Here is a 24,172-nt window from a genome sequence, read left to right as displayed (position 1 = left end):
TGTGGCCAGATGGCTCTTGGTAGCCTGATCAATGCTGTTGGCTGATCAGCCTGCAGCAGAACTGGATATCAACCCTATTGCTGTAAATTATTCTTTCTTTTTTTACAGCTAAAGACTTCATTCGGAATTTGATGGAGAAGGACCCTAATAAAAGATACACCTGTGAGCAAGCGGCGCGGCACCCTTGGTAAGCAACAGTCAGTGCTGTGTGAAACCCTCAGGACAGAGAGCATCGTTTTACATTCGGGGTAGAAGTGTTTTTTCTGTCACGTAGTATACTAACCTCTGCTAAGAAACTCTGTGCTCTTATTCTTACAACCCCTGCCTTTGTCCTCGAGATTTTCCTAGAAAATCATGATGGACTTTAATCTCATGTACCAACCTGTTGAGTATCTGTATAAGGAGTCAGTGAAATGCTGAATTATCTATATGTTGACTGTAGCACAACAGTGAGATATGGCAAAATGGTTGAACCCAGAAATCGTATTTTGGGGCAGAAGGTCAAATTCTGCAGGTGTACAGAAAGCTGGGTATCAACCTGCTCATGAGATCCTTGCCAAAGTAATATCAGAGCATTTAAGAGCATCCCATGAAGCAGGAATTCCTCATCTGTGCTTCACAGATGATAGTCCACCTCCTACTTGCAGTAAGGACCTGGTTTCACATGCTGTTTACCCTCTCTTGTTGAATGGAAGAGATAAGAAACCCTAGAGCAGGATTGGGTCAGCTGAGTCTGAATTGGCTCTACCAATGCTATCTCTCTGCAGTGATAACAGAAAAGTACCTGGTCTGATTGTATTCATAATTCAGACTTCTGTTAAGTGTTTTAAATTAGATGATACCTTTGCACATGGCTGACTTCACCAGTGTTACCTAAGTATTATGTAGCTGAAACAAGAGTGGCTCATGTACTTTTGACCAACCCTGAGTGACTGAGCATCACCCCACACTACCAGCTGCACCCAAAAATGGGCTTTGGATGTCAGTCTTTTAGGGCAGGGATCATTATATATGAAGTGAGATTTTGGTTGTTAGAATTGCTACAACAGAAAGGAGTCAATGGCATGACATTTTCACCCCAGGTGTGCATTAGACTGTGTTTTTATGCTATCACAATTACCACAAATGCCATTTTCTTTTGCAGTTTCTAGAGCGCTGACTGGATAAGAGCATTAAGCTCTGCATTTGCAGGGGAACTGAAGTTTTTCCTGAGCGTCCATAGCCCCTCAGAAAAGCAACTGGGTCAATGTCATAACTAGCTCAACAGCTTAATGGACCGTAAAACCATCCTGGTGACGCAATTTGAGCCCAGGGATCAGCCTCCAGTAGTGTAGTTGAGTATAAAATGCATGGTAAGAAAAGCACAGGCATGGAAGTTGTCAGTGAGTTTTAACGTAGTGCTGCTTTCTGCTGGAAGTTGGAGACATTCATTCAGACGATGGAGTCTGCATCCCTCTCAGGCTGGGGAGCTTTATCAGCAGGGCTCTGGTCACCTCTGCTTCCTCAGCAGACATGGGTTTTGGACACGGTCCTTGACCTTTCTAGCTCTGAAGGGACAGAACTTGGTACCCAGCTTAAAATCATGTTACATTTCAAAGCAGAGTAAAACTTCATGTCAATAGCTCTAGAACAAATACTTCAGTTGTTTGGTTTCAAGGGGTTTATGCTCCTCTCTCGGACACTTACTGGTTGTCTCATCTCATTGCTGCTTTCTGTCCTGGGACTAGATGGAAGGTAAATCCTTTCAAAGGTTTTTACCAGTCTGGTTTACTTGCTGATAAAGTTTTACCAATACGCAGGCTGATGGCTTACCCCCATCATTAATTAATGATCTGGCACTCATGAAGGCATTCAGTAAGTTTTGACTACACAAGTGGTGGAAATACAGTGAAATGGCACTGATTTCTCCATAGTGGGAATGATGTACCGATGTCTGACTAAAGATTGTCAGTCGCTGTGATTACAAATCAGGCTGAAGATAAGATTGAGGCTCAGCCTTTACAATTAAAAAGTTTTAGGAAAGGCTTGGGATGCAGAAGGCAATGTAAATCATTGAGAAAAGCAAGGTTCTTGCTTTTCATCCTCCATACCAATGACAACAAGAAACATTTTACAGATGGTTATTAGCTGCATCAGTGGCTGGCATCAATACAAATGAGCAATGAGGAGAAGTCAAGACCTGGGCCTGCTCTTTTTCCAATGTCCCATCAATAACTGCATTGTCTGTGTGACAAAAAGGAAATTTGGGAAATGAAATCCAGCTTTCGTGAAAAAAAAAAAAAAACATTTCTAAATGATACTGACCTGAGCCTCAGGAAATTAAACAAGTTACAAAAGTCAATATTAGAAATACAGAATAAACAATGGGAATACAACTCCCAGCAGAGAAAGAGGTGATCATTTGTATAACTCAGAGGCAGATTTTCCAAAGCCTTTACATCCAAGATACACAAAACGTAAGCATCCAGCTCTTGGCCCCTCTACATCTGTGTTGGTTGCTGGAGTGCAACAAAGAAACGTGGCACTTGTAAGACACACAGCTTCTGGGCCCTCCTAAAGGAACAAAATGATAAAAAGTGTTTTCATTCCTTTTTTTTTTCCCTTTTTTTTCTTTTGCATGTCATGGCCAGGAGCCAATGGAAACTCACAGACTGCTCCATAATTTTTTATATTTTCTACAGAATCCAATCTTCCATTTAAAAACAACCCCCAAAAAAGGATTTTCCCCCATTTCTGTGGCAGGGGGTCTTCTTCTGCCAGGCTGACTTTGCAAGGCAGTGGTTCATTTGCAGGGTTACCTCCCAACCATGTAAAGCATGGCTTGGGGTCAGCCTTTGAGATGTCAGACACGCAAATGGCACCGCAGCAGGGAGGGTTAAAATATTCACCGTTTCCATACCCCATCCCAAATCCATCTTCCCTTGACACAGAAACAATATGTGCCAGTGGATTAAAGAGCAGAAGGACAGTTGTACAGTGAAAGCAAAGCATGGAGGTTTCCAAAGATATGGCTTCAGATCTGCCTCTGTCCTCCCCAGTGAGCTCTTGAGCAAAACTTGATATCTCATTCCTCCTTGCTCTGAAAAGCTTCCTGTAACATAAATATTGCAGTTATGGACCTCTCTTGAGAGTGGTGCAGTGATTTTTGTGGAGGGTTTGGATCCTATAGTGATAAATGTTACTAAAATGCCTTTTTGGATAATCAAGGCTACTCACCCAGATATTATCTGTTATTTCAGAATTAGTGTTAGGATGTCCTTTTGCCAACCCATTGCTCAAGAAGCATTTTCTACCCAGGTTGCTTAAGCCAGGAAATAATGAGGTTTTCACTGCTTCTTTTCTCATTCTAGCCACTATATCTGTTACAACAGCATCCTCCCCTCCCCTTTGAAGGAGGGGAAAGCCTTTTTGATGGAGGAGGAGGAGAGCTCTGTGCTTCCTCTCAATGGTCAGCTGTGTCCTTCTCTCAGCCTGGCCATATTTAAGTTTCCAATAAGTCCAGGCTTGCGTTCCTCTCTCTCGTGGTTGCATTCAGCGTTGCAACAGTCGGAGATAAAGGTGCAAGTGTTTAGCCAACAGTCTACCCCAACTTTTATAATGGGGGCATCCTGCACCACCTTATCACATGAGCACGTATTTTTCCGCATGCATCCCGATTAGCAACATCACCTTCCATAGTGCCTACATAGCATTGTCTTCTCTGTGTGTGATCAAGAGTAATGAGGTTATGGAGTACAAGAGTAATGAGTACTGGCTTAGTAGGAAGAGATGGTCAGAGCAGACTTCAAGTGGTCCCATAAACGGTACGCTCTTGCAGAGTGCTTACAATTCAAGTAGTCCTTAATGGCACTTCATAAAAGGTATTTTTTTGTCTGCACAACTGGTTCTGTAAAGCAACCTAACTGGAGAAGCATCTTTGAACCCTAGAGTTCGCATGAAGTGAAATCCTGATTCCACTGAAGTTAATGGGAGTTTTCCACTGACTTCAGTAAGAGTTGGGGTTTGTCTCCTTGTCTCACCAGCAGAACACAGAACATCTACCCAAGTCACTGGTGCTGTGCAAATGGTAGATAATTAACGTATATGACGAAGTGGCTTCATGTAGTGACATTTTCCAGCTTTCTCTTTTTCTTCCCCCTGTGAAATCTGCCCCTGCAGTATCAGATCATTGGGATCAGCCTCAAATTAGGAAGAAATCTATCAAATCATGAGTACTTAACACATACGTTCTAATCTGGTTGTGACAAAAATAGTTAACCGTGCATGAGATGGCTACCTGGCCATGAGATTTTGTTGTTTCAATATATAACATTTGTGAAGAACAAAGTGATTCCAAAATATACCTCTTACTTTAATTACCGTGTTTTTATTAAAAATTTCCAAACAAGGCTTGCAAGAACTGGATCTTGCAAGATATTACATTTGTGCCTTTAAGGTTAATAATCTCTTTGAATTTTGGGAAACTGCTCTAGAAGAGCCAGCTATTCACATGACTAAATATTTGTACAGGATCAGACCCTAAAAAAAGTAAATACTTCTTCCCAATGGCCCACTTTTCTGTGCTGTATCTGCTCCCCACATGCCTGCATTTACGTGATGTTTTGCTATTTATAATCAAATGGCCTTGGCAGGGGGACGGTATGTTAAACTCGGAGTTGGCAGAAAAGGAGGCTAATAATTGCAGTGAAGTATGGCAGCAGGAACAGTACAATATGTAAGACTTGTTGGTATAATGATTACACCCCAGCCTGTACAATTTGTCCATTTATACAGATTTCTCCAGTTTAATATACAGGTGACTTATGCTTTCCATTAGAAATGTTATTTGTTTTATAGCAAATCTTTCACTGAGGTTTGCACTGTTTACGGTGTGTTGCAAAGGTGCAATGTTCTGCTTAGTTGTTCCACTGTTACTTTTCGAAAAGGACGTGGAAAATGAAGGTAACAAAAGAGTGGGGTAATTTTGCTGCAGCTTGATATATTTTAATGTTTCCCTAGCTCATATTAATGACAGCAATTAAGTTTATTAAATAAATTGCCATGTCAGAGCCCACATCCTGTTTAAGGCAGTCGCTCAGGCTGCAATGAGTAAGGACGAGCAGCAGAAATCCAAGGACCTCTTTTTCGCAGCTGTAGGATCAGCTCCCTGTCAGGTCAAGCTGAGTCCTGCAACCTCAAATTCAGCCTCCAGGCTCGGGTCAGAGGGAAAGAAAACAGTCCTCAGCGGGTGAGGATAAGGTCCAACAGTTAGGAAGCTAGTATAGGAATTGGAAGGCATGCCGTGAATTTATTTGCTCTGTCGTGTGTTACCCAAGTGACCTTAAATGGGATTTAGAGCTGTGTGCTAAAGCCGATTATGGCATTGAAGGCAACCTGGGACATCTAAATTAAAGGGTGATATATGTATTGCCTTCCCGTATAGACTGTGTAGGGGAGGAGGAGGTTGTGGCACCTAAGTTAGAGACATGTGCCCACAGGTACGAGTGTGGCCCTCACCTTTCCCCACTGCTCGTAAAGATGGAGACCAGATACTTGGGAGTTGCCGATGTCTATCCCCGCCTACGCTGAAGAATCGCAAAGCTTTGGCAAGGATTGAGCCTCTGCAAATTGTGACCATGACCCTGAGTGTTTATTATGTGCCAGAGAGCACGAGCCAGATAATAATTTCCACCCAGGGAAAGGACGTGGTTTACAAAGAGCTCAGTTCTCAGACAATGTTTGAAGTGTGAAAAGGGCTCCCTGAAGGGAATTGCTGATGTTTACAACATTAAATCAAACTCTTATTGAGTTCGTCCCTGCACTCTATTTATTTTGGAGCGTCACTGATACAGTATCTGCGTGTGTATATTTATACGCATGCATGTGTGTATGTGTGTGTATATATATATGTGTGTGTATGTATAGAAGAGTTATGGTCCTTCAGCATTATCCATTACAGCTAACTCCATGTTTCCTGTCATCATACTCGAGTATTTCCAAGCACTGTTTGGCCAGCACAGCGTTTGAGTTGGCTGCCTTCAGTATGAAGGTTCAGAAAATCATGGTAGATGAAAGACTCTGCCTGCCATCATGGGCAGGAAAGATGCGAGAGACATATGCTTGCAGTATGCTAGCAAGAACCGTCCAAAAGGAAATTTACTGGTTTTGTCTTTGTTGGAGGTTCCTCTCAAAGCTTAGAAGTGGTATGGCCAGATAAATTGCTGTGATAGCTTTGAACCTAGATAGAGAGCTGAAATAAATTGGATACTATGAAATAATATTTGATCATTAGATTAAATTCCTCTCATGTGCAGGGCTAGATTTGTTACGGTTATTCATGAGAAATACCCTTCTTAGCTTCAGTGGAGGTATTTGTGATGGAGAGTTGTCAGATTGCGGCCCTTGGTATCCAATTCTGTGTGTTAAGACACTTAAGTATTTACAATTGGATGTAAGACCAGCTTCAACACTAAGTTCCCCAAACTGTTGTTAGGATGTCGCTGCTTTCAGGTGCTGCAAAACGGGGACCCCGAGAGAAAAGCCAGGTTCCAGTTAGGCTACTAGGTCCTCGCTCAGTTCTGGGTGATGCTCAGCATGATAACAGATCATGTGTTATTCTGAGTTGTTTAGTTTTATTTTTGTATACGTTTGTGGTAGGTAGAAGTAATATCTTTTACCGGGCCAACTGGTATAGTTGGTAAAAACAAGCTTCAGTGATGACACAGTTAACTTCAAAGTTAACTGCAAAGCCAAAAAATATTGCTCAGGGTTTGTCTAGATATGCATCAGCTTGATCATCTCTGAAACAGAAGATGGCTGATTCCCAGGGAAAATGGAGCTGATTCCTGTAGGAGAAGGGTATGTTGTGCAGGGGAGGGAGGAAGAAAGATGCTAAGGTGTTTTTGTCCTAAAAGGAAAAGCAAGATAGTTTATAGCCTGTGGACTTAGAGAGTTAGGGAAAGGTGGAAGGGCGATTATAATGTGCTCTAAAACCAGTATCTGGATTAAATTTCATGCATTATCTTCTCAGCATGGGAACTAAAGTTCGTGATTAAATACATTCAGTATAGATGTGATGATGCTCATGATACCCACCTCGGGGCAGGTTTAAGTGCCCAAAAGTTTATCTCATTTTTCAAACTCTACTAGTTGATCGTATAAAAGATATGACTTCTACCTGCTCACCTCCACCTCTCTTGCCTGTGTCCTTAAACCACATTTCCAGCAAAACGCCAACAGTGAATGGATGTTAACATTTCTTTTGTTTTCCTAGAAGTAAAACTATACTATAAACACTATAACGCCGTGAGTATTTTATAAAAGTTTCAAGATCCTCCAAGTGCAAAATACAGTATAAAAGCACAGTCCTCATGTTACAGCATTGCACTGTTAACAGGATAGTTCTTCAGAGGTGGCTTGGAGAACGATCCCACACCCGGCTTTGGCAGCCAGGGCTGCATTTTGAGCCACACTATTAGGCATACCAGCACGTGTTTGAACGGATCCTGCTGCACTAAATTAGCCCCAGCACTGCTGTTATTTCGCTCTGATTAAAAACTAGCATCTGCAAGGTGCTAATGCTGCTGAAGAGACCGTAGATGTAGGATGGTCCCCACCACTGTGGCATCTGAGGGCTTCAAAGGGTGTCCGTCCATCCTCTCATGAAGTAAACAAGTATTATTCTGCCTATTTGGAAAACACCCAAATACCAAGACCTTTTCCTGGAATTACGAGAATTGCATAGTGAACATTGAGTTAGTGGTAGAAGATAGTTTGTGAACTATTGGAACCAGCAGTTTCTTATTGAAACCACCAGCATTTCAGAAAATGATCCCTAAACTGAAAAAAATATATAGCCTGTATTTGAGCTACACGCCCGATGAGAAGGTTCGTATAGCAAAAATGCATTTGCAAGTCCTTGTGGAGACTGGCAGGAAAGATCTTCTGGAAGAGCTGGCAAGGGTATCATACCCCAATAACTTGTTATGTCCATGTTTCCAAAATAAAATTTGACAAGTGGGAAACATGATCTGTGCTTATACAGCTTGTTAACAAACTTGTTCATAAAGCAAAATGCTTCATTAGCTTTGGAGCAAAAATGTTCTTTGCATTTGTAAGTAAATTTTCTCTTTGCAGCTTGGTCTTTTTGATCAGTTACTGAACGGATACTTTGGCTTGTAGCTGTCCACATATTAAGTGTTTGGCTTAGTTTTCTTCTGCGGATCTGTAGTACGAAGGTCAGTGCTCCCAGCTGGTACATGTTGAGGGCACCTGCCTTCACCGAGGAGGTGTTCTTGGTCAGAGCAGAGTGCTCATGACATTTTGGAGTGACTCTGACGAGCAGTCTGCATTCCCACCGGGAAACTCTGCTAGGGCCCATCTGCATCGAAAGGCTGAGCGGTGTGCAAGGAGAGTGGACGCAAATCTGCACACACTTGTGCACCTAAGCTAATGAGCCATGCAGGGTATGCAGTACAGCTACAGTCTTCTCAGGCTTCTGGTTAGCTCTTCACAGTATTGACTTGGAGGCAGTCAGGGACACTCTGTGTCCTGTCATTTGGGTCATGTAGGTGTGGCTGTGGTAAAGCTGTAGGAGCTGCTTCACACGATGATTTCATGCTAGAAAAATACAGAAAATGCACTGATACGGTGGGTGCAAGGCCAGCTGGGCTTTGTATCCAACTGGGAGTATATACTGCATGGGATCCATCAGGGTCTGTGCTGGGCCTGGCAATATTCCCTGTGAGGGACAGAGGATGGAACATTGAACATGATGCTTAATCTAGATACTGCCTCACCAAGCTTTTAGCCTGTGGGCCCCAGTGGGAAATCCAGCCCAATTTGCCTCCCTGTTAGTAGGAGAGGTGATCAGAAGAAATCCTCTTCAGAGGAGGATCTGAAGATCTTCCAGTTCTCAGTCAAACACCTCCCCTTCCCCATCAACAGCATAGGGACCCAAGAGAGGACGTCAGGTGCCATTTGGGAGCCATGCTTTGCTCATGGTACCAGTTCTTCTGTCTACTTGAGATAGAGGTTATGTGACAGTCGCAGTCATACAAGTGCCCTTCCCAGTTGGAGGTGGGCTACCCTGAATGGGAACCCTGCTCCTTCCTGCGCACAATCCTGCTGGCTCCAGTACTCTTGAATAACTCAGTATAGATTAGCTCAGTTGCAACAGGATGGGATTGGTGGCCCTCCACTCTTGGAAGATGGGGGTTTAGTCCCTCACGTTTCTCCCAAGAGTAGGTAGTTCCTCTCATCTCTCTGACATCCTGGGTGAGTGTTGCCAGCAGGAAGGAATGAAGCAATTTGGAGAAGACTGGTCCCGGAGAGCACTTCTTAGATGTGCCATTGACACAAAGGTAGAAAAAGCTGCATGTCCTTTGAAGAACAGGGTTACAGTTTGGAATGATCTGGGCAAAATGAAAGGAATGTCTCCAATGCATGGGACACATAAATGGAAACAGCAGGCTGGGGTATGTAAGCAGAGTTTCATCTTTCAAGAAACACAAAGCAATGCTGCCATTCTGCTGCCTTAGTTGGAAAACAGCGAACAGTTCGGCTACCGCCCTCTAAGGAAGATGTGGACTAGTTGGAGAAAGTCCAGAGAAGCTCACTAGATCAGAGGATTAGAAAATATGAGTTATGAAGAAACAGTGAAAGTTTAGTGCAGAGAAGTCACTAGTCAAAACTCGTCAGTTTGTTTAGTCTAGAGAAGAGAAAATGGAGAGAAGACATGATAACAGTCTTCAAATTTGTGAAAGGATGCTTCAAAGACAAAGGGAATAAACTATTTTCCATGTCTTCTGGGAGATAGTGGGACACTGGAATAGGTTGTCTGAGGAGTCTCCATATTTTGGAGATCTTTAAGGACTGCTTAGCTAAATATCTGTCAAAATTATTTTGACAGAGCTAGGGTGGGGGGCAGGAGTAGATGGCCGCTGAGTCCCCCAGACCCTATGATTATTTTATTGGATGTCCCCAGACTGGAGGGCAATGAGCCTGATGGATTATTCCATTTCTTACAATTTTTTATTGATAATGGACACTGGTTTTCTACACTATTGCTAAAAAATTGATTTCTGAAAACATCAGATAGAGCATAGGAGGCAAGCTTTGCTTCCTGGCATCACCTACGTTAGATAGCACTAATTACCCCAGCACATGGCCCAACATCAGTTCGCTCTTCCAACAGATCTCATGCCTTGAGGAGTTAAATGAATCAATAAAATTCCCTTGAAATAATTGCATTTAGTGGAGATTTGAATGTGTCTTTATCTGTTAAGGAAACTGCAAGATCAGTCAAGTTCTTAGGTTGTGTTGTTCAGCTTAAGCTATTTGTGCAGCCTGTACTGCTGTAGTGAGCTTCCCTGTATCTGCTTTACTGTAAATCTACATTAATCATGATGAATGGCTATGTATGTTGCAGGGTGGCAGGAAAGTCTCCAGTGCAAACAGAAATCAGACAGGTTGGAGTGGCTCTGGAAGCTGCTGCGTGGTTGAGGCTAAAAGTAGTCTGAGCTTGTTGATGTTAAATCTTTAGATGTAAAGAAAAAAATAGGTAGAATGTTTTCATCTAGGGCTGTAATGGTGATAGAAAGCAGCCGTGCACCAACAAAATAACGTCGTACCTCTTTGTAGCTGCCAGACCTACAAGCCTTATCTACACTTGCTTTTATTGCCCCAGATTTTCCACCACTTCTGCCAGTGGAGACAGCGGTGGGAAGTTTGAGCCCTCATGTGAATGAAGTCATCATCACTGCAGGAGCAAGCACACCTTGGACCAGCCTTCTCTGTTGAGGAGAAGAAGAAAGAGTATTCAAGGAGAGCAAAAGATCTCTTAAAATCTGTCTTGTCTGTCCATTTTAGGATCGCTGGTGATACAGCGCTCAACAAAAACATCCACGAGTCTGTCAGCGCTCAGATCCGGAAGAACTTTGCAAAAAGCAAATGGAGAGTAAGTGACCTGTCCTCAGGGATGACACTTAGACACATAACTCTGCTAACACGGCGGGTATACAGCCACCCTTTCAGCATATTAGTGCTTTTTGGCCCAAAATTTTGGTCAAAATAGTTGGTCTAGTCTTAGGTTACCTGGTTTTGTGGGGCCTTTTAAGGAGGATGCTACTAACCAAGTGTATAAACGTAATGAGTGTGAGAGATGGGGCTGGGGCTGCTCATAGCTACGGTACCAGGGGTTATATGCAGAGTTGGGGTCAGCACTGTGCGGGGACATGAAGCAATGCGGACACCCTGTGTGTTGGTGCAGGGAAGGACGTGTCAAATATGACTTTCCTGGTAGGCTGCTGCATCCCAGCTGGGTGCTAGAAGGAACGACGGGGAGCAGGACCAGGGCAGAAATGAGTATGGTTTGATATTGCTGTTTCTAGCTTAAAAACTAGAAATTGTGAAAAGTTTGAAAGGCGATCGGCTCATTCACTTCTGACAACTCTGAGCAGCCAGGAGAGGAGCAGAAGTAACCCTGCCACCTCCAATTTTTTTATTCTTTCTTTCTTTCTTGTTTTTTTTCTCCAGCAAGCGTTTAATGCCACAGCGGTCGTGCGACACATGAGACGGTTACACCTCGGCAGCAGCCTGGACAGCGCGAGTGCCAGCGTGTCGAGCACCCTCAGCCTCGCCGCGCCGCTTCCCGACGCAGCCACACGGAAAGATTGTGAGTAGCCGACATCCCGGGAAAGCTCCCTCCGCGGCAGCCGAGCAAATTCGCGGGATTCCCATTTTCTCCTTGACCCCCAGGCTGCAGTCCTCGCTGCCAGTAGGTTCAGCTTTGTGCAAGCATGTGCTTAAAATAAGGACTGAAAAGGGATCGAGGCCTTCATTTTTATCTGGCAAAAAAAATGATTCAATTGGAAAAGTTTATGTGCTAAAAAAAAATGAGTTTTTAGCTCAGTGCATTTTTGAGAGAAAAACATTGTTTCTTGTGGAGAAAAGGGGCTTTCGCTTGGGAAAAAGACCCAGACCCCCACAGCAAAACAGTTTTGTATTTGGTTGAAAACTGAAAAAGTTTACTCAAACTGTTTATGTTTGAGTTTCCAGTATTATGATAAGACATTTTTCTGTAAAAATTGGCTTACTTTCCATTTTCCATGGAGGAGACTGATCCTGCCAGTCTGACCCAGCTTCCCTCTTCCTGGGCCAAATTAAGCTCCTGTATGAAGAGGCTCATCTGTCTGAGCAGGACTCAGGCTCCATACACCACAACAGGACTTGGCCCACTGCCTTGTTTGTTATATGCTATAATTGAGATTTGCAAGCTGCCCGATGGAGTCACATGCTTGGGATAAGCATTTTTTCTGAATGCCAGGGAAGGAGACATGGCAGGAAAGAAATCATTTGGAAGACAGAAATGCGTCCTTTGTAATGAAGCCTATTTAATCTCTGGCTTCTGAGCGTTTCTTTTATTCCCTTCTGTCCATCTATAGAGATTTTTATATCATGAAATGGAGGGATGTGGACTTTACAATTAGAGGAGATTATTTTAAGGTGCAGCACTAAAAAGGAATGCTAATAGTTTACGGTATTGCAAGTCAGTGCTTACTTCATTGAGGACTGAAGTGGTCATTTCTAGACTATACCCCACACTATTCTGGAACCGAAAGCACCTACTATTCAGGATGGATTTTGGATGGTGCTGCTACCTGCCTCTGCTACCCCTGCCTGCCAACCTCCGCTCCGTGACAAGGACATGCCACCAGCCACAGTCCCCGCGGCTCTGTATGGAAGCTGTGGTTTCTCTTGCTGTCATGGGCACCGTTTCCCCCGTGGCTGGGGTGGGATCTGTCTTCTGGGCGCTGCGTGAGATGTTTTTCCCAGCCTGTGCTGTGGCTGAGCCAGAGGAGAGCCCCTTCCCTCTGCATCCCAGGCCCGATGGGGATTCATGTCCAGTGCCCAGTTTGCAATGCCCAGTGCCAAATCCTACAGTTGCTGCCAAAAAAAGCATCGCTGTGCTCCTGGCACATATCAGGCACCTGCAAAGGAGCAATGCAGTGCTGACCGGCTGTAAAGCACTTCCAACCATGCACTGGCAATGCAGTGATGTAGAAAACTCCTTACAGGGTAGAAACGTGCCTTTATTTTGGTTCCTGCTGCAGTATGGCTAAGCTGGACCCCAGTTAGGTCTAGAGCATCTGATGGCATGCTTTGCTGTTAAGCTGGTAGGTGATTAATCTCCATCCATCCGTGTGATTAATCTCAAATGGTGTTAATTAATAGCATTGAGTGGTCTGAACAATAATGGAAAAACATCTGTGAACAAGAAGGATGGGAAGAGAACAAAGTCTGTTTAACCGCTACAGAATCCAGCAGGTCCCTGTACAGAATCGGGCCATATTTTGCACTGGTGGAGAAGTCAGCCAGGATACGAAGGATAAAACCAGATGTGTTAAGATAGGTCACGTTTTTTCATGTCAGAAATACGAGGTAGAAAAGTATTGAAAGATTTCCAAGCATCCCAGGTTAAGTCCAGCTTGGCAGACAATACAGAAGAGCTTCCCTTCCTCAAAGAAGTTAATTAAAGAGTTAGGAGATGCTGGAGCCCCAGAGAACCAGTGAGGAGAGCCAGCAGCAAGTACAAGGCGTGACATTAAGAGGGAGCTGGCATGTCAAATGCACTCCACCAAATACCTCCTTTTGGAAAGAAAGGAAACCTCTGAGGTCTCTGTCCTGCCTCTTTCTTTCTCAGCTGTTTTCTCTGGGGACAGATTTCTTGCACAAGAAAGATCCCATGCAGCAAGTTACATGAAACAGCTGTGCCAACATTACAAAATGTAATACTGCCTAATGCTATTAATAGACATTTAATGAGCTCTCCAAATAGTTTCAAATGCAGCAATTTCACATCATTGAAGACAATTAAATACAGCCTTCGCCTGAGAGTACGTTATGTCAAGCTGCATCCTAATTCTGTTCTCTGTATTAGGGCAGAGCAGAGATGATGCATTAGGCTGGATTATGCTACCTGTCAGGAAAGTCTAAGTGAATCAGTCAGAATTTCTCAAGTGTATTGGCCTGATTCTCAGTCCGTGCCTGGTTTGTTCTGTTTAGACATGGTTGAACTGCCTAGATTAATTAGAGGACCTAGACCTCTGGATTTTTAAGGTAATATAGATAAATTGCAGCATGAAGCCAAGGTGTCAAATGTTGATACTGCTGGAAAATGGGATGTGGTCGAGTGTAGGTACAGCATAGTCCTCTCTTAGATTGAAATGCCAACTTGAAGCATGGAAAAGTAGTTAAAAGTTGTAATAAGCGTCAAAAAGATCTTGAGTAGTCAAGGGGCAATATCAAACTCCAGTCCAAGAATATATGAATATAGGTTTCATTCATCCTTTATTCATGAGGCTGGAAAAATGAACTGTATTTCTGATCACTCTGAGCCTACATCTTGTCAGAGCAAGGTGACCATGCTGCAGCCCCGTTCGGCAGCTTTTCTTGCCCCGGATCTACCTTTGCACATCAGTGCCTACAAGGCTGCCAAACTGCATGCAGAGCTGCACATGCCAGCAAAATCTAAGGATCTCCCCGGTGGAGTCTCAGCGGCTGCTGGGAGAGGGGTAGCTCATCCGCGGAAAGCTCTGGAAAGGATATATTTAATTTCTCTTCATTAATGCTTTCCGTAGAAACTGCTGACATTGTGCTGGAATAGCACAATCTTGAATCTGTCATTCAAAACCCAGCCTACTTTGGGTTTTCAGGGGTTATGTTTTGGAGAGCTGTGTTTTCTAAACCTGTGATGGAGGGTTCGCTGCAAGTGGACACTTTCCATAAACATTTTAATTTTGCTACCCTCCCCCATTTTTTTCATAAAAATTATCTGTCAGAGGTCTTTGATTAGTTCAAAAGGAGCTGTGTGGGTAAATTTTGGGTCCAGATACTCAACCTACATCAACCTATGCCTCTTAGCTGGAAGTCCTGGAGACATACCAGCAAAACCTGGAGCGACATAAGCTGTCGCTAGAATGATGTCCAAGTCACAAAAATTTACATTCCCTCTAGGTTTACTGGAACTCACCAACAAATTCGACCCACTCTACTTTTTTATCAGCAGCTTTGCAGGATGCCTGGGGAAATTTTTTTAGTCCAGGTGCACAGTCTGTTCATTTAGCTAGATGGCCATGATAAGAAGTTTAATCATCTTTAACATGCCCACGAGGATAATTATTCTGAGCAAGTACAATGCTGGAGGGATTTTTGAATCCCAGAACTCTTTGTCTTCAGCCCCAGAAATGTGGAATCTATCTGGTTGAACATGTACCAAAGCTGGACATTTATTCATTGCGACATGCGTATGCAACTGCTGGTGGTGGCGGTAGGCGCCCGGCCGTGGGCCAGGAGGGCAGAAGATGCCCCGTGGAGGTACCCAGCCAACCCATTGCTGCAGGAAGAGCAGGAGTGCCGTCTCCAGCTGCGGTCCCCTCCGCTCTGTAGCGTGCTACAAAAGAAACGCAGCTTTGCCCACATTCCCGCCTCCAAAAATAACATTTCTAACTCTGTTTCTGGCTTTCCTTTTAGGTATGTCTCCATCCACTCTCTGTAGTTTTGTTTCATCTGCTTCTTCAGGCGTTTCTGCAGTAGGAGGGGACCGGAGACCCAGACCCACCACAGTGACCACAGTGCACACAGGGAGCAAGTGAGAGCCGGGGCGGCGAGGAGCGGGCAGGCGGCTGGGCTGGCAGGGTTCCTCTGCGTGATCCCACCCTGCGGTGCACGCTCGGTGAAGGACTAGAAGAAAGAAGATTTTTTATGGCCATATTTTATACTGCAATTCTGAAATGTTTCATTTATCACAAACTGCAATGACTCCAGGGGGAACGGATCTAACACTCTCTGGTGCTGTACATATATATACATATATATATAAATATATATATATATATGTGAGTCTAGCAATGTTCTAACTAATGAACACTCATTCTTTTCCCCAGTGATTTACTCTTTTCTCAGTGTAGGTCAAAGTATATGTTGTATTTTTTTCCATTAACTATGAACATCTCAACTGGATTATTTAAATAGAGATACTTTTCTGAGCATTATTTTTTTTTTTCTTTTAAAAAGTACTTCCAGTAATGTCCCTCCTTCCAGTTTGCCGGGGGATAGGCTATTTCTGTAGGTAGGAATTGACGTTAACTTTGCAACACAGGAGGATTTCAATAGCATGCCATTTCTCCTCAAATTGGACTGCAAGTCTGCCTGGCTTTAGCAGAGCTGTTACTGCTCAGATTAAGAAACTGCTGCTTTCCTTCCCCTCCTCCTCCTTGAAAGCCATGGCGAGAGTTAAATTGCCACCAGCTGGGAGTCAGCTCATCCTTGGCCTCATTCCTGTAGTGCTGGGGATCTGCAGCACCCTTGTTTCAGAGGAGAGGCAGGTACACGGTGCTGGTCAGGAGCCGCCCAGAGCTGAGCAAACGAAGTGACAGAGCACGGTCTCATCCTGCAGTTCTTATCTCCTTTGAGTGTGTTACGGGCAGAGCAAAAGAAAAGGAAGACGCGGGGCTGGGAGTCGTAGTTGTCTTCTGCAGCCGACTCGCTGTGCTGCCCTTCAGCAAGACATTTAATTCACCAGCCTCCTCCCAGCCTGGCCTCTGGTGTGGGGCTCATCTAGCCCAAGGGGTCCGTGCCAGAGGTGCTGAGCACCTGCAGCTCCTCGGGGCTTTGCCCAGCATTGCTGATGCTCAGCACCTCCCAGACTGGCCAAAATCGAGTATCGGAAACCAAACAGAAAAGTTTGGACCTTAATCTCTGCGATCCTGGGTTTCACCCCCAGGGAGAGAGAGGGGTGGTGCTTGCACCCCTCTGTGAAGCACTGGCAGGTTCTTGGGTGCAGCCTCGCCGAAAGGCACGGGCACATGCAGGGGCAGCAGTGGCACTGCGTCCCTTCCCCACCTCCCCAGAAGCTTGTCTACAAAAGCAAACTCAACTTCCTATTTTTTTAATTACTAAATACATGCCCTTCCCAAGTGCCGTGTGCTGGTTTTAGGAACAGCCACCGTGACCATTGTGCAGCTGCGCATTAAAGCAGCTTGAAATGGAGAGGAGAGCAAATCTGCCCAGATTTGCCAAAGGGCTCCGAGTTACTTCTATGCCATTCCCAGCTGTGATTTTCCTTCGAGGAGGAGAGAAGGGAGGCGGGCAGCAGAGGCAGGCACCCTTCCCCGGCCGCTGTGAGCCTCTCGCACCCCAGACAGGTCTATCCCCAGCCAGAGGCACAAGCCATTCCCCGCAGCGTGCTCGATTGCCACGCTCGCCTCATTTATCCTGCACAAGAAATTGTGAAAGCCAGTCACAGACACAGCTGAATGTATCAGGCAATAGTGACCTTGCTGGGAAAACACATAAGATACGTATTTTTCATTGAGACCTCAAAGTCCTGCTTCAGCTTCAGTCGGTTGGCTTCAACCAGCAGAGCCAGGATTTCATCCATCGTACTTTGAGTGCTAAAAGCTGGAGAAGCAGGTGGCAGTGAGCACTGACTCTGTTTGAAATAGCCACTCCTTTGGTGGCACTTAAAGCTGTTGCACCTGATAGATCTCTAGTTTGCTTGGTATTAAGCTGCTCCCCGTTTTCGGAGGGCTGTGGCACATCTGAGTGAGGCCCTGGGAGCCCCCAGTGCCCCCCACCGTGTTGCAGCTGGCATGGATGCTCACGCAGAAAGGCTTCAACTTCTCATTTTAGGAAAGATGCCAGATACTGGTCTCTTGGGGGTTGGTAGCAAAACTCCGTGTAATTTCCCTGGTGGGGACTTCTGACTGCGATTTGGGCAGACCAAAGGGCAGGGGATCTCCTTGCTGCAAGTCACGGTCCTGTCCCCATCCCCTGGCCATTGCCACCATATACTCCTGTCTCATTGACAAAGAGTAGGAAGAGCTTTATCGGCATTTACCCTCAGAGCTTTTTATGTCTTGCTGCAAAGGTATTTGAAAATGAGTATAATACAGTTTAAACTCATTCTAAAGCCACTTTATTTTGCCAGCCTGAGTAAGGAAGCTTTAGTTTAGGGGAGACTCCTATCGAAGAAATTCAAGTTATTTTGAACCCCCATGATTTCATAAGCCCAGCTGGCCCTATTCTGCTCCAGTTGCAGGGATGTAAATAGGCAGTCTCCCAGTTTGGCGTCAGTGGAGTTCCCCACATTTACACACGTGCAACAAAAAGCAGGATTTGGTTAGGGAATATTTTTGTCTTTGTAGAGTGGTTTCAAAGGTTAGGGCTCAAGTGTTCCCTCTTTGCCTTCTCTTCTGAAACCTGAGGTCTCGTTTGAACTTGATGTAGCTGATGAGGCCACTAATCAAAATACAGCATCCAAATGTATCTTGCAGAAAAAAAGAAGAGCAAATGGATTTCCAGCTGCAAAACAAAGAGCAGTGATGGGAGCAAAGGCAGACATGCTGTCTGCGGGGGGTTCCCATACGTGGGCTGCCCCTCCTTGCTGGGTGCTTTCTGTGTTTTTTGTTGGGAGGGGTATTCTTTCCTTCCACACTTGGAATTAGGGTGATTTGTTTTCCTTCCTGCAAGTAATATTCTGCCATAGTTGTGTAATTTATCGTCATTCTCTGGCTTGCTCTCAACTGCTGGGATCTTAAGACAAGAAACAGAAGCACTTAAAAGCAAAATTGTTTCTTTCTGCTACAACTTTGGGTGGTGGGAAGCTCTTCCTTTGTATTAGCAAAACACAGCTGGAGGCCTGACTGGGGTTCACCAAATGCTTAGAGATCTCTGTCACTGAGTCCTGAAGTATCTCTTGGTTAAAACTTCTCAGTTTAAATCTGGGTAAATCTGTTAACTGGGATGACTTACCCAGGCCAGATTTACGGAGGGGGCTGGAGCTGTTTGCCCCTCAGCAGCACAGCCTGCTATGGCAAACACTCCGGCATCGCTTGCCGAGGATGCTCCAGTGCCGTTGCGTGTCCTTCCCCTGCCCCAATCCACCTCTGCTCAGCCACTCTCACGTGCAAATGCACAGTCAGGAGCAAATAATGTGTGCATGTGAGGAAAGGGCTAATAGCCCCAAAGGAGAAGATTCAAAACAAATCCCCAACTGGCCTTGCCGTGAAGCAGCAGGTAGAAAAATCCCTCTGGGCTCTTTCCCAATGGACTGTCCTGCTAAACAATGTGTGATTTGCTCCTCGCATGAGGACTTCAGCCTGGACTCACCTGTCTGTTACCCTTTTCTGCTTTACTTTACTGGCACCGATGTGTTTTTCCTTTGTAACTTGTTTTCCTCAGCTCCTTCCCCTTCTTTTTCTTTGCTTGCAGCTTTGATTGTTGATTTTTACCTCCAGAGTCACAGAGGCCATCTCTGATGCCAACAGCAGCGCTCTTGCTGGGAAAACAAAAAAAAAAATCCGGAAAACCTCCAGCTGGCCCCTTAGCCTGCAGAAGAAGTTGTGAGGACAGGCTGCCTGTGAACTCTGCGAGCTGAAAGTCAGTATTGCAGTGGCAGGGGCTTCCGCTGCTGATTTTGCATGTGACTTCATTCCCAGTGCATCCTAACTTTCTGCTGGATCACCCCTTCTGCAGCGCAAAGTGGATATTGGCCCCGCGGCATGGCTAGTGGGGAAGTAGTACGGGGAAAACCTGGCAGTGATGCTTTCTTGAGACTGTGTTACTCTGCTGGTGATGTGTCTTCTGTCCTGGTTGCTATTGTACAGGTGCCGTTAGAGTAGTGGGTGGAGAAAAAAAAAGTACGATTTTGCCTATGCCTTGTGTGTCTGTTATGGTTGTGGTGCTGAAATAAAACCAAGCAATGATAGAGGTTCGTTCCTGATAGGAATCAAACCACATAAAAAGGTGTCAGCCCACAGGCAGACATCTCCATGTAGTTCCGTAGTAGGCATTAGATAGGAGTTTCTGCTGTGCATGTGTCCTGCATACCTCCATGGCTATTGACAGTATTTTTTCTATAACCAGTTCTCCTTCTTCTGGGCCCCTGCCTGGCCCCAAGGGACTTCGGGGCTTGTCCAAAGTTTTTCCCAGCCCTGGGAGCCAACGCAGCCCCTGACCTCTGGCTTTTCTCCCCAAATCCCCTGCAAACCAGAGCACAGACCTCCAGGGTGCCCCAAAAATGCAGTGGCAGCCAGCCCCAAGGCTGCCCCTTCCTTAAGTGTGACCCTATTTTTAGTGAAACAAGCCCCCAGGGAAAGCCAGAGAGCTGTCAGCCATTGGTGAGCAAGGAGAATATTGTCCTTTGATGTGAACTTGGCATTAACTAGATGAGTTATAGGGAAACCTGTGCTGTTATTTCCCCCTGTGATAACAGCTCCAGCCCTGAGCAGCGCTGGGCGAGCACTACATAAAAACACCAGATCGACTTTGCCAACAAGTTCATGCGGACTGTAGCCTGTTGCTTTTGCTCTCTCCAAAGAGTCAGGGGATTTATCTACTGGCAAAATAACAGTTTCTAGACTGAGCCCCAAGGTACAGAAGTATCATCCTTGCAGCATTTGGAAATTCCCATTTAATGGGATTACTTGCGTTCTTGCTCCCATGCGTATTTATCTGTCTGAATTGGGGCCTGAATGCATCCCAGAAATTATTCATGGGAAGGGAGTTTTTCCTTCGTTATCATGCTTATTTGCACCAGAAACTTGATGCTAAGAATTACACTCATTCAAGCAAAGAGCGGAAACGCACCCGGAGACTGCAGCATCCAAGGAAAACAGCATCAAAACCAAACATGGAGGAGTAGTTGGGAAATCACTGTGAGCAATGGCTGAGTGAGGAAATGGCAACCTGCTCACAAACATTGCACGAACAGAGTCTCCCCGGGTAAATTAGTCATTCCAGATTCCTTGCCCAGCAGCAAGTTTTACACAATCCCTTTCATTTTTCCCTGCATCCCTGCAGCTGGGTCCTGCCTTCCCACCCTATCTGCTGGGGTGGTCCAGTCTCCGTGACACACGCATGTGTGCGTGCGTGTGTGCGTGTGTGCGTGTGTGTTGCGGCCCCAGGGATCACAGATCGCACCGGTGGGAGATCAGGAGTTGGTTCAGGTTTTTTGGTCCAACTTTGTGTGGTTGGGTCAACGCTGTGTAAATAGTGTTTGCAACAGAGGATAAAGGCTCTTTATCCCAGACTCTGGTTTTCAAGACCCCTTCCCCACCACGAACCGTGCCACTGATCTGTCCAGGTAGCTATTTTTCTCCTCCTCTTCATAAATGGTAAGGTCAGAAGAGCGGCTCTGAATTTTTCCATGCTCCAGAGTGGAATCAGGGCATGTATGCTCACAAGCATTGTGAAAAAACACTGCTGAACTAATGATGACATCAGATGTTCAATAAATGCATGATACTGCACTGCATGTATTAAACTGCTGTTCACTGTTTCTGTATTCCCCAAGCCTTTTCTTTATGCACATTCAACCCAACCTTTTCTTTGAGGGGTTTACTTCTACGTTTTGCTTTTAAATGACTCAATGTATCTGTAACTTGAAATCCATCGTTAAGTTTGAGTAAATGCGAAAGCTGATGTTTTGTAAACAAGATACTGCGAAGCCTGGTAATGTATTTTGTCTTTCTGTTGAATGCTCTGCAGCACGTACAGGAAGATTCACCATCCAGAGCAGCTTAAAACTATGCAGCAGTCATGTACACATGTCTAGAAACAAGGAGTCAGGGAGGGGAGAGTCCCTTTTTTAATACAATGCTTAAAAATTTGATCCACATCAAAAATTCCTTCCCTGGGTTGCTAACGCTCAGGACTACAAGCAGCATGTTGGTGTGTCTCTTTGTTTTTTCTTTTTTTCATTTGGTTCATTTTTCTTAGTCAAAACTTAGGCTGGTTCACTCAATACTTAGTATTTTTCTCTTCCTGCAAGATATTTCTTTCTCACCTGTTGCAGAATGAGCTGCATTTTGGGGACCAAGATGCTGTGATTATTTGCCTGCACAAAACAGGGCAGAGAGCTGAGCTAATTATCCCATCCTTTCCAAAGCATCACCACCTAAATACCAGCATTTAATCCTTGAACCGCCATGTAGTGCCACCATTTATCTGCAGAAGAGTTTCGTGTGGTACTTTTCCTTCTTCCACATGGAAATCATGCCCTTGCCTTCCCTTCCCTTAATATTGACCCATTTTCATTTGTGTTGGTCTTTCTAAGGCAGAGCAGGGTACAGGATGGCCACATGGTACTTTTAGTACCTTCAGCCTAGTCCTCTTGTGGGCAACGGCAGGGCAATGGTCCCAGCTCCTGAGCAGTTGCATTAGTGTGGAAGATGCTCAAGTTCCCAGTACTCCAAACAGAGCTGTCTGATAGGGCTGGGAAATTGCTCTGGGCTCCTGCCAAGGGCATGCCAAGCAGCAGGGCTGGAGAGAAAGCACCATGCCGGTGGCATAGGGAGCAAGTATCAATCCATGGAAATTATGCAATGGACTGCTCCATGGTGGCTGAAAGCACCAAGGAGTCTTGAGCCCAGCTTCAAGGCTCGTGCTCAGCCAGGATGCTGTGCCATTGCTGAAGCGCTACATGGCAGCATAAAAAATCATCATTAATAATGGTTGTAAATCAGCCTGAGTTCAGATTACTGAGGCAGCACGTGGTGCAAGGCTCCACGAGGAGGTGGACCTACGCTGTGGTTGCTGGTGGGTGGGAGCTCCTAGGGGTGTGCTAAGGGTAGCTCTGAGCTTTTCCATCTCTCATCTGCATCCCCTGAGCCCAGCATGGCATCACACATACTATGTCTTACTAGATCAAGCTGTAGCATGACCCCCAAAGTGAAGAGTGTGGAAGGTTGTAGCTCAGTGGGAGATACGGTGCGACTCGTGTTTCTGGTCAATGCAAGGCAGCATCCTGTTGTACATTGGCCTCCAGTTGAGAAACAGCATTTTGGTCAGTTTGGGCCTTTTTTTAGATACATATTTGTTTTGGGTCAGCAAACAATGAAAAAAAGCCCAGTCTGCCCAGACTAGTGACTCCTCAAATATCCCCAACTGCAAAACATCTCTTGGTTGACTTTTAATGAAAATGCAAGCATGTTTTCTACAAAGGCTTAACTCTTAATCAAGGAATGTCAGTGTGCCTAATATTGCAGGTCTTGTGATTGATACAAGTTCATAACAGCATCCATGTCCAAACAGAAGGGAGAATGTGTATTTACTCCATGCATGTATTAAGGCATTGCAAAAGTTTTATCTGCATAATGAGTTTGCAATACTGCAAATTGTTAATGGGGCTACGTCGCAAGTGGTTCTCTGCCTTGACAATCATGTATACATATCGAGATTTCTATCATAATGACAATTTAAAGGGATGACTAATTGTTTTCCTCCAATAAATCCAATTAAATCACCCTGATGTGAAGTCTGATGTTTTTGAGTGCCTAAGTCTCCATCCACATGCAAGAAAAGGAGTGAATAATTTTTATGGCTGCTCCACTGCTCCATTGTGCTTTATGCAATGATGTTCCTTTATGTCCCAAAGGAGTATAGTGAGATTTTTTTTCCTCCCCAATTCGACTCCATAGAGAAATGGATAAAAAGGACGATTTGTCTTTCAGGTGTTTTCTAAAGCTGCCATTGGAAGTGCTGCTGACTGCCAATATATGGAGACCTGGCTGTCTCCTGGGGGTTGAGAATATCTGCATGGGGCTGGGTAGGAGAGATGCAGTTGTTGGAGGCTGCTGCCCCTTTGAGCTGGTCCTGGAGATCTACACAGCCTGTAGTGGGAATCCTGAATGAAGACATGATTTTCACTAGTGTTTCCAAGTCCCTTTGCAGTCACCAGTGGGCTCCAAAGGCTGTTACGTGAGGTCCATCATTGGCTTCCTTTTCTTCCAGACTGTGTTCCCGGTGTGTGTTATGACTTGCTTTTTTTTCCCCCTTATTCTTAATTTTCCCCACTTTTATTTCTGCTTTTCTGGCTTTCACTCACTGGCACACAAGAATTCCTTCCCCTTTAAAAATAGCTGGCAAAATCTCTACGCCCAGACAAGTGTTGTTGGGCAGGAAGGTGGGCCCTTGCTTGAAAAAAGCAGGTGGTTTTAGACATCTGGTTCAATAACAGCTGAAATGAATGGCAGTGATAATGGCCAACTCATAGCAATATAAAGAGATAGGCAAATTACTTTTATATTGTGAATGAAGAAACAACCACCAGAACCAATCTGATTACTATTTTAAAGCTCTGGTATGTAACTGTGGCCACAGAACAAGGATTAGATGCTGAACTGTACCAGGA

The 24,172-nt window shown here is 44.9% G+C and overlaps 1 protein-coding gene across 1 annotated transcript in view; it reads left to right on the top strand.

The window, feature by feature from the left end:
- CAMK1D (calcium/calmodulin dependent protein kinase ID) overlaps positions 1 to 15,913 on the top strand; it is a 220,100-nt gene extending 204,187 nt beyond the window's left edge. The window contains exons 8-11 of the mRNA XM_082311063.1: positions 109 to 187; positions 10,849 to 10,936; positions 11,515 to 11,653; positions 15,511 to 15,913. Coding sequence (XP_082167189.1) covers positions 109 to 187; positions 10,849 to 10,936; positions 11,515 to 11,653; positions 15,511 to 15,632 — 428 coding nt within the window. The 3' untranslated portion in view covers positions 15,633 to 15,913. The remainder of the gene's footprint in view (positions 1 to 108; positions 188 to 10,848; positions 10,937 to 11,514; positions 11,654 to 15,510) is intronic.
- Positions 15,914 to 24,172: the final 8,259 nt, after the last annotated feature.

This window comes from Platalea leucorodia, assembly GCF_965183815.1.
Source record: "Platalea leucorodia genome assembly, chromosome: 4".
Taxonomy (NCBI): Eukaryota; Metazoa; Chordata; class Aves; order Pelecaniformes; family Threskiornithidae; genus Platalea; species Platalea leucorodia.
The sequence above is the reverse complement of the archived record's forward strand: the minus strand, read 5'-3'. Positions and strand labels throughout refer to the sequence as shown.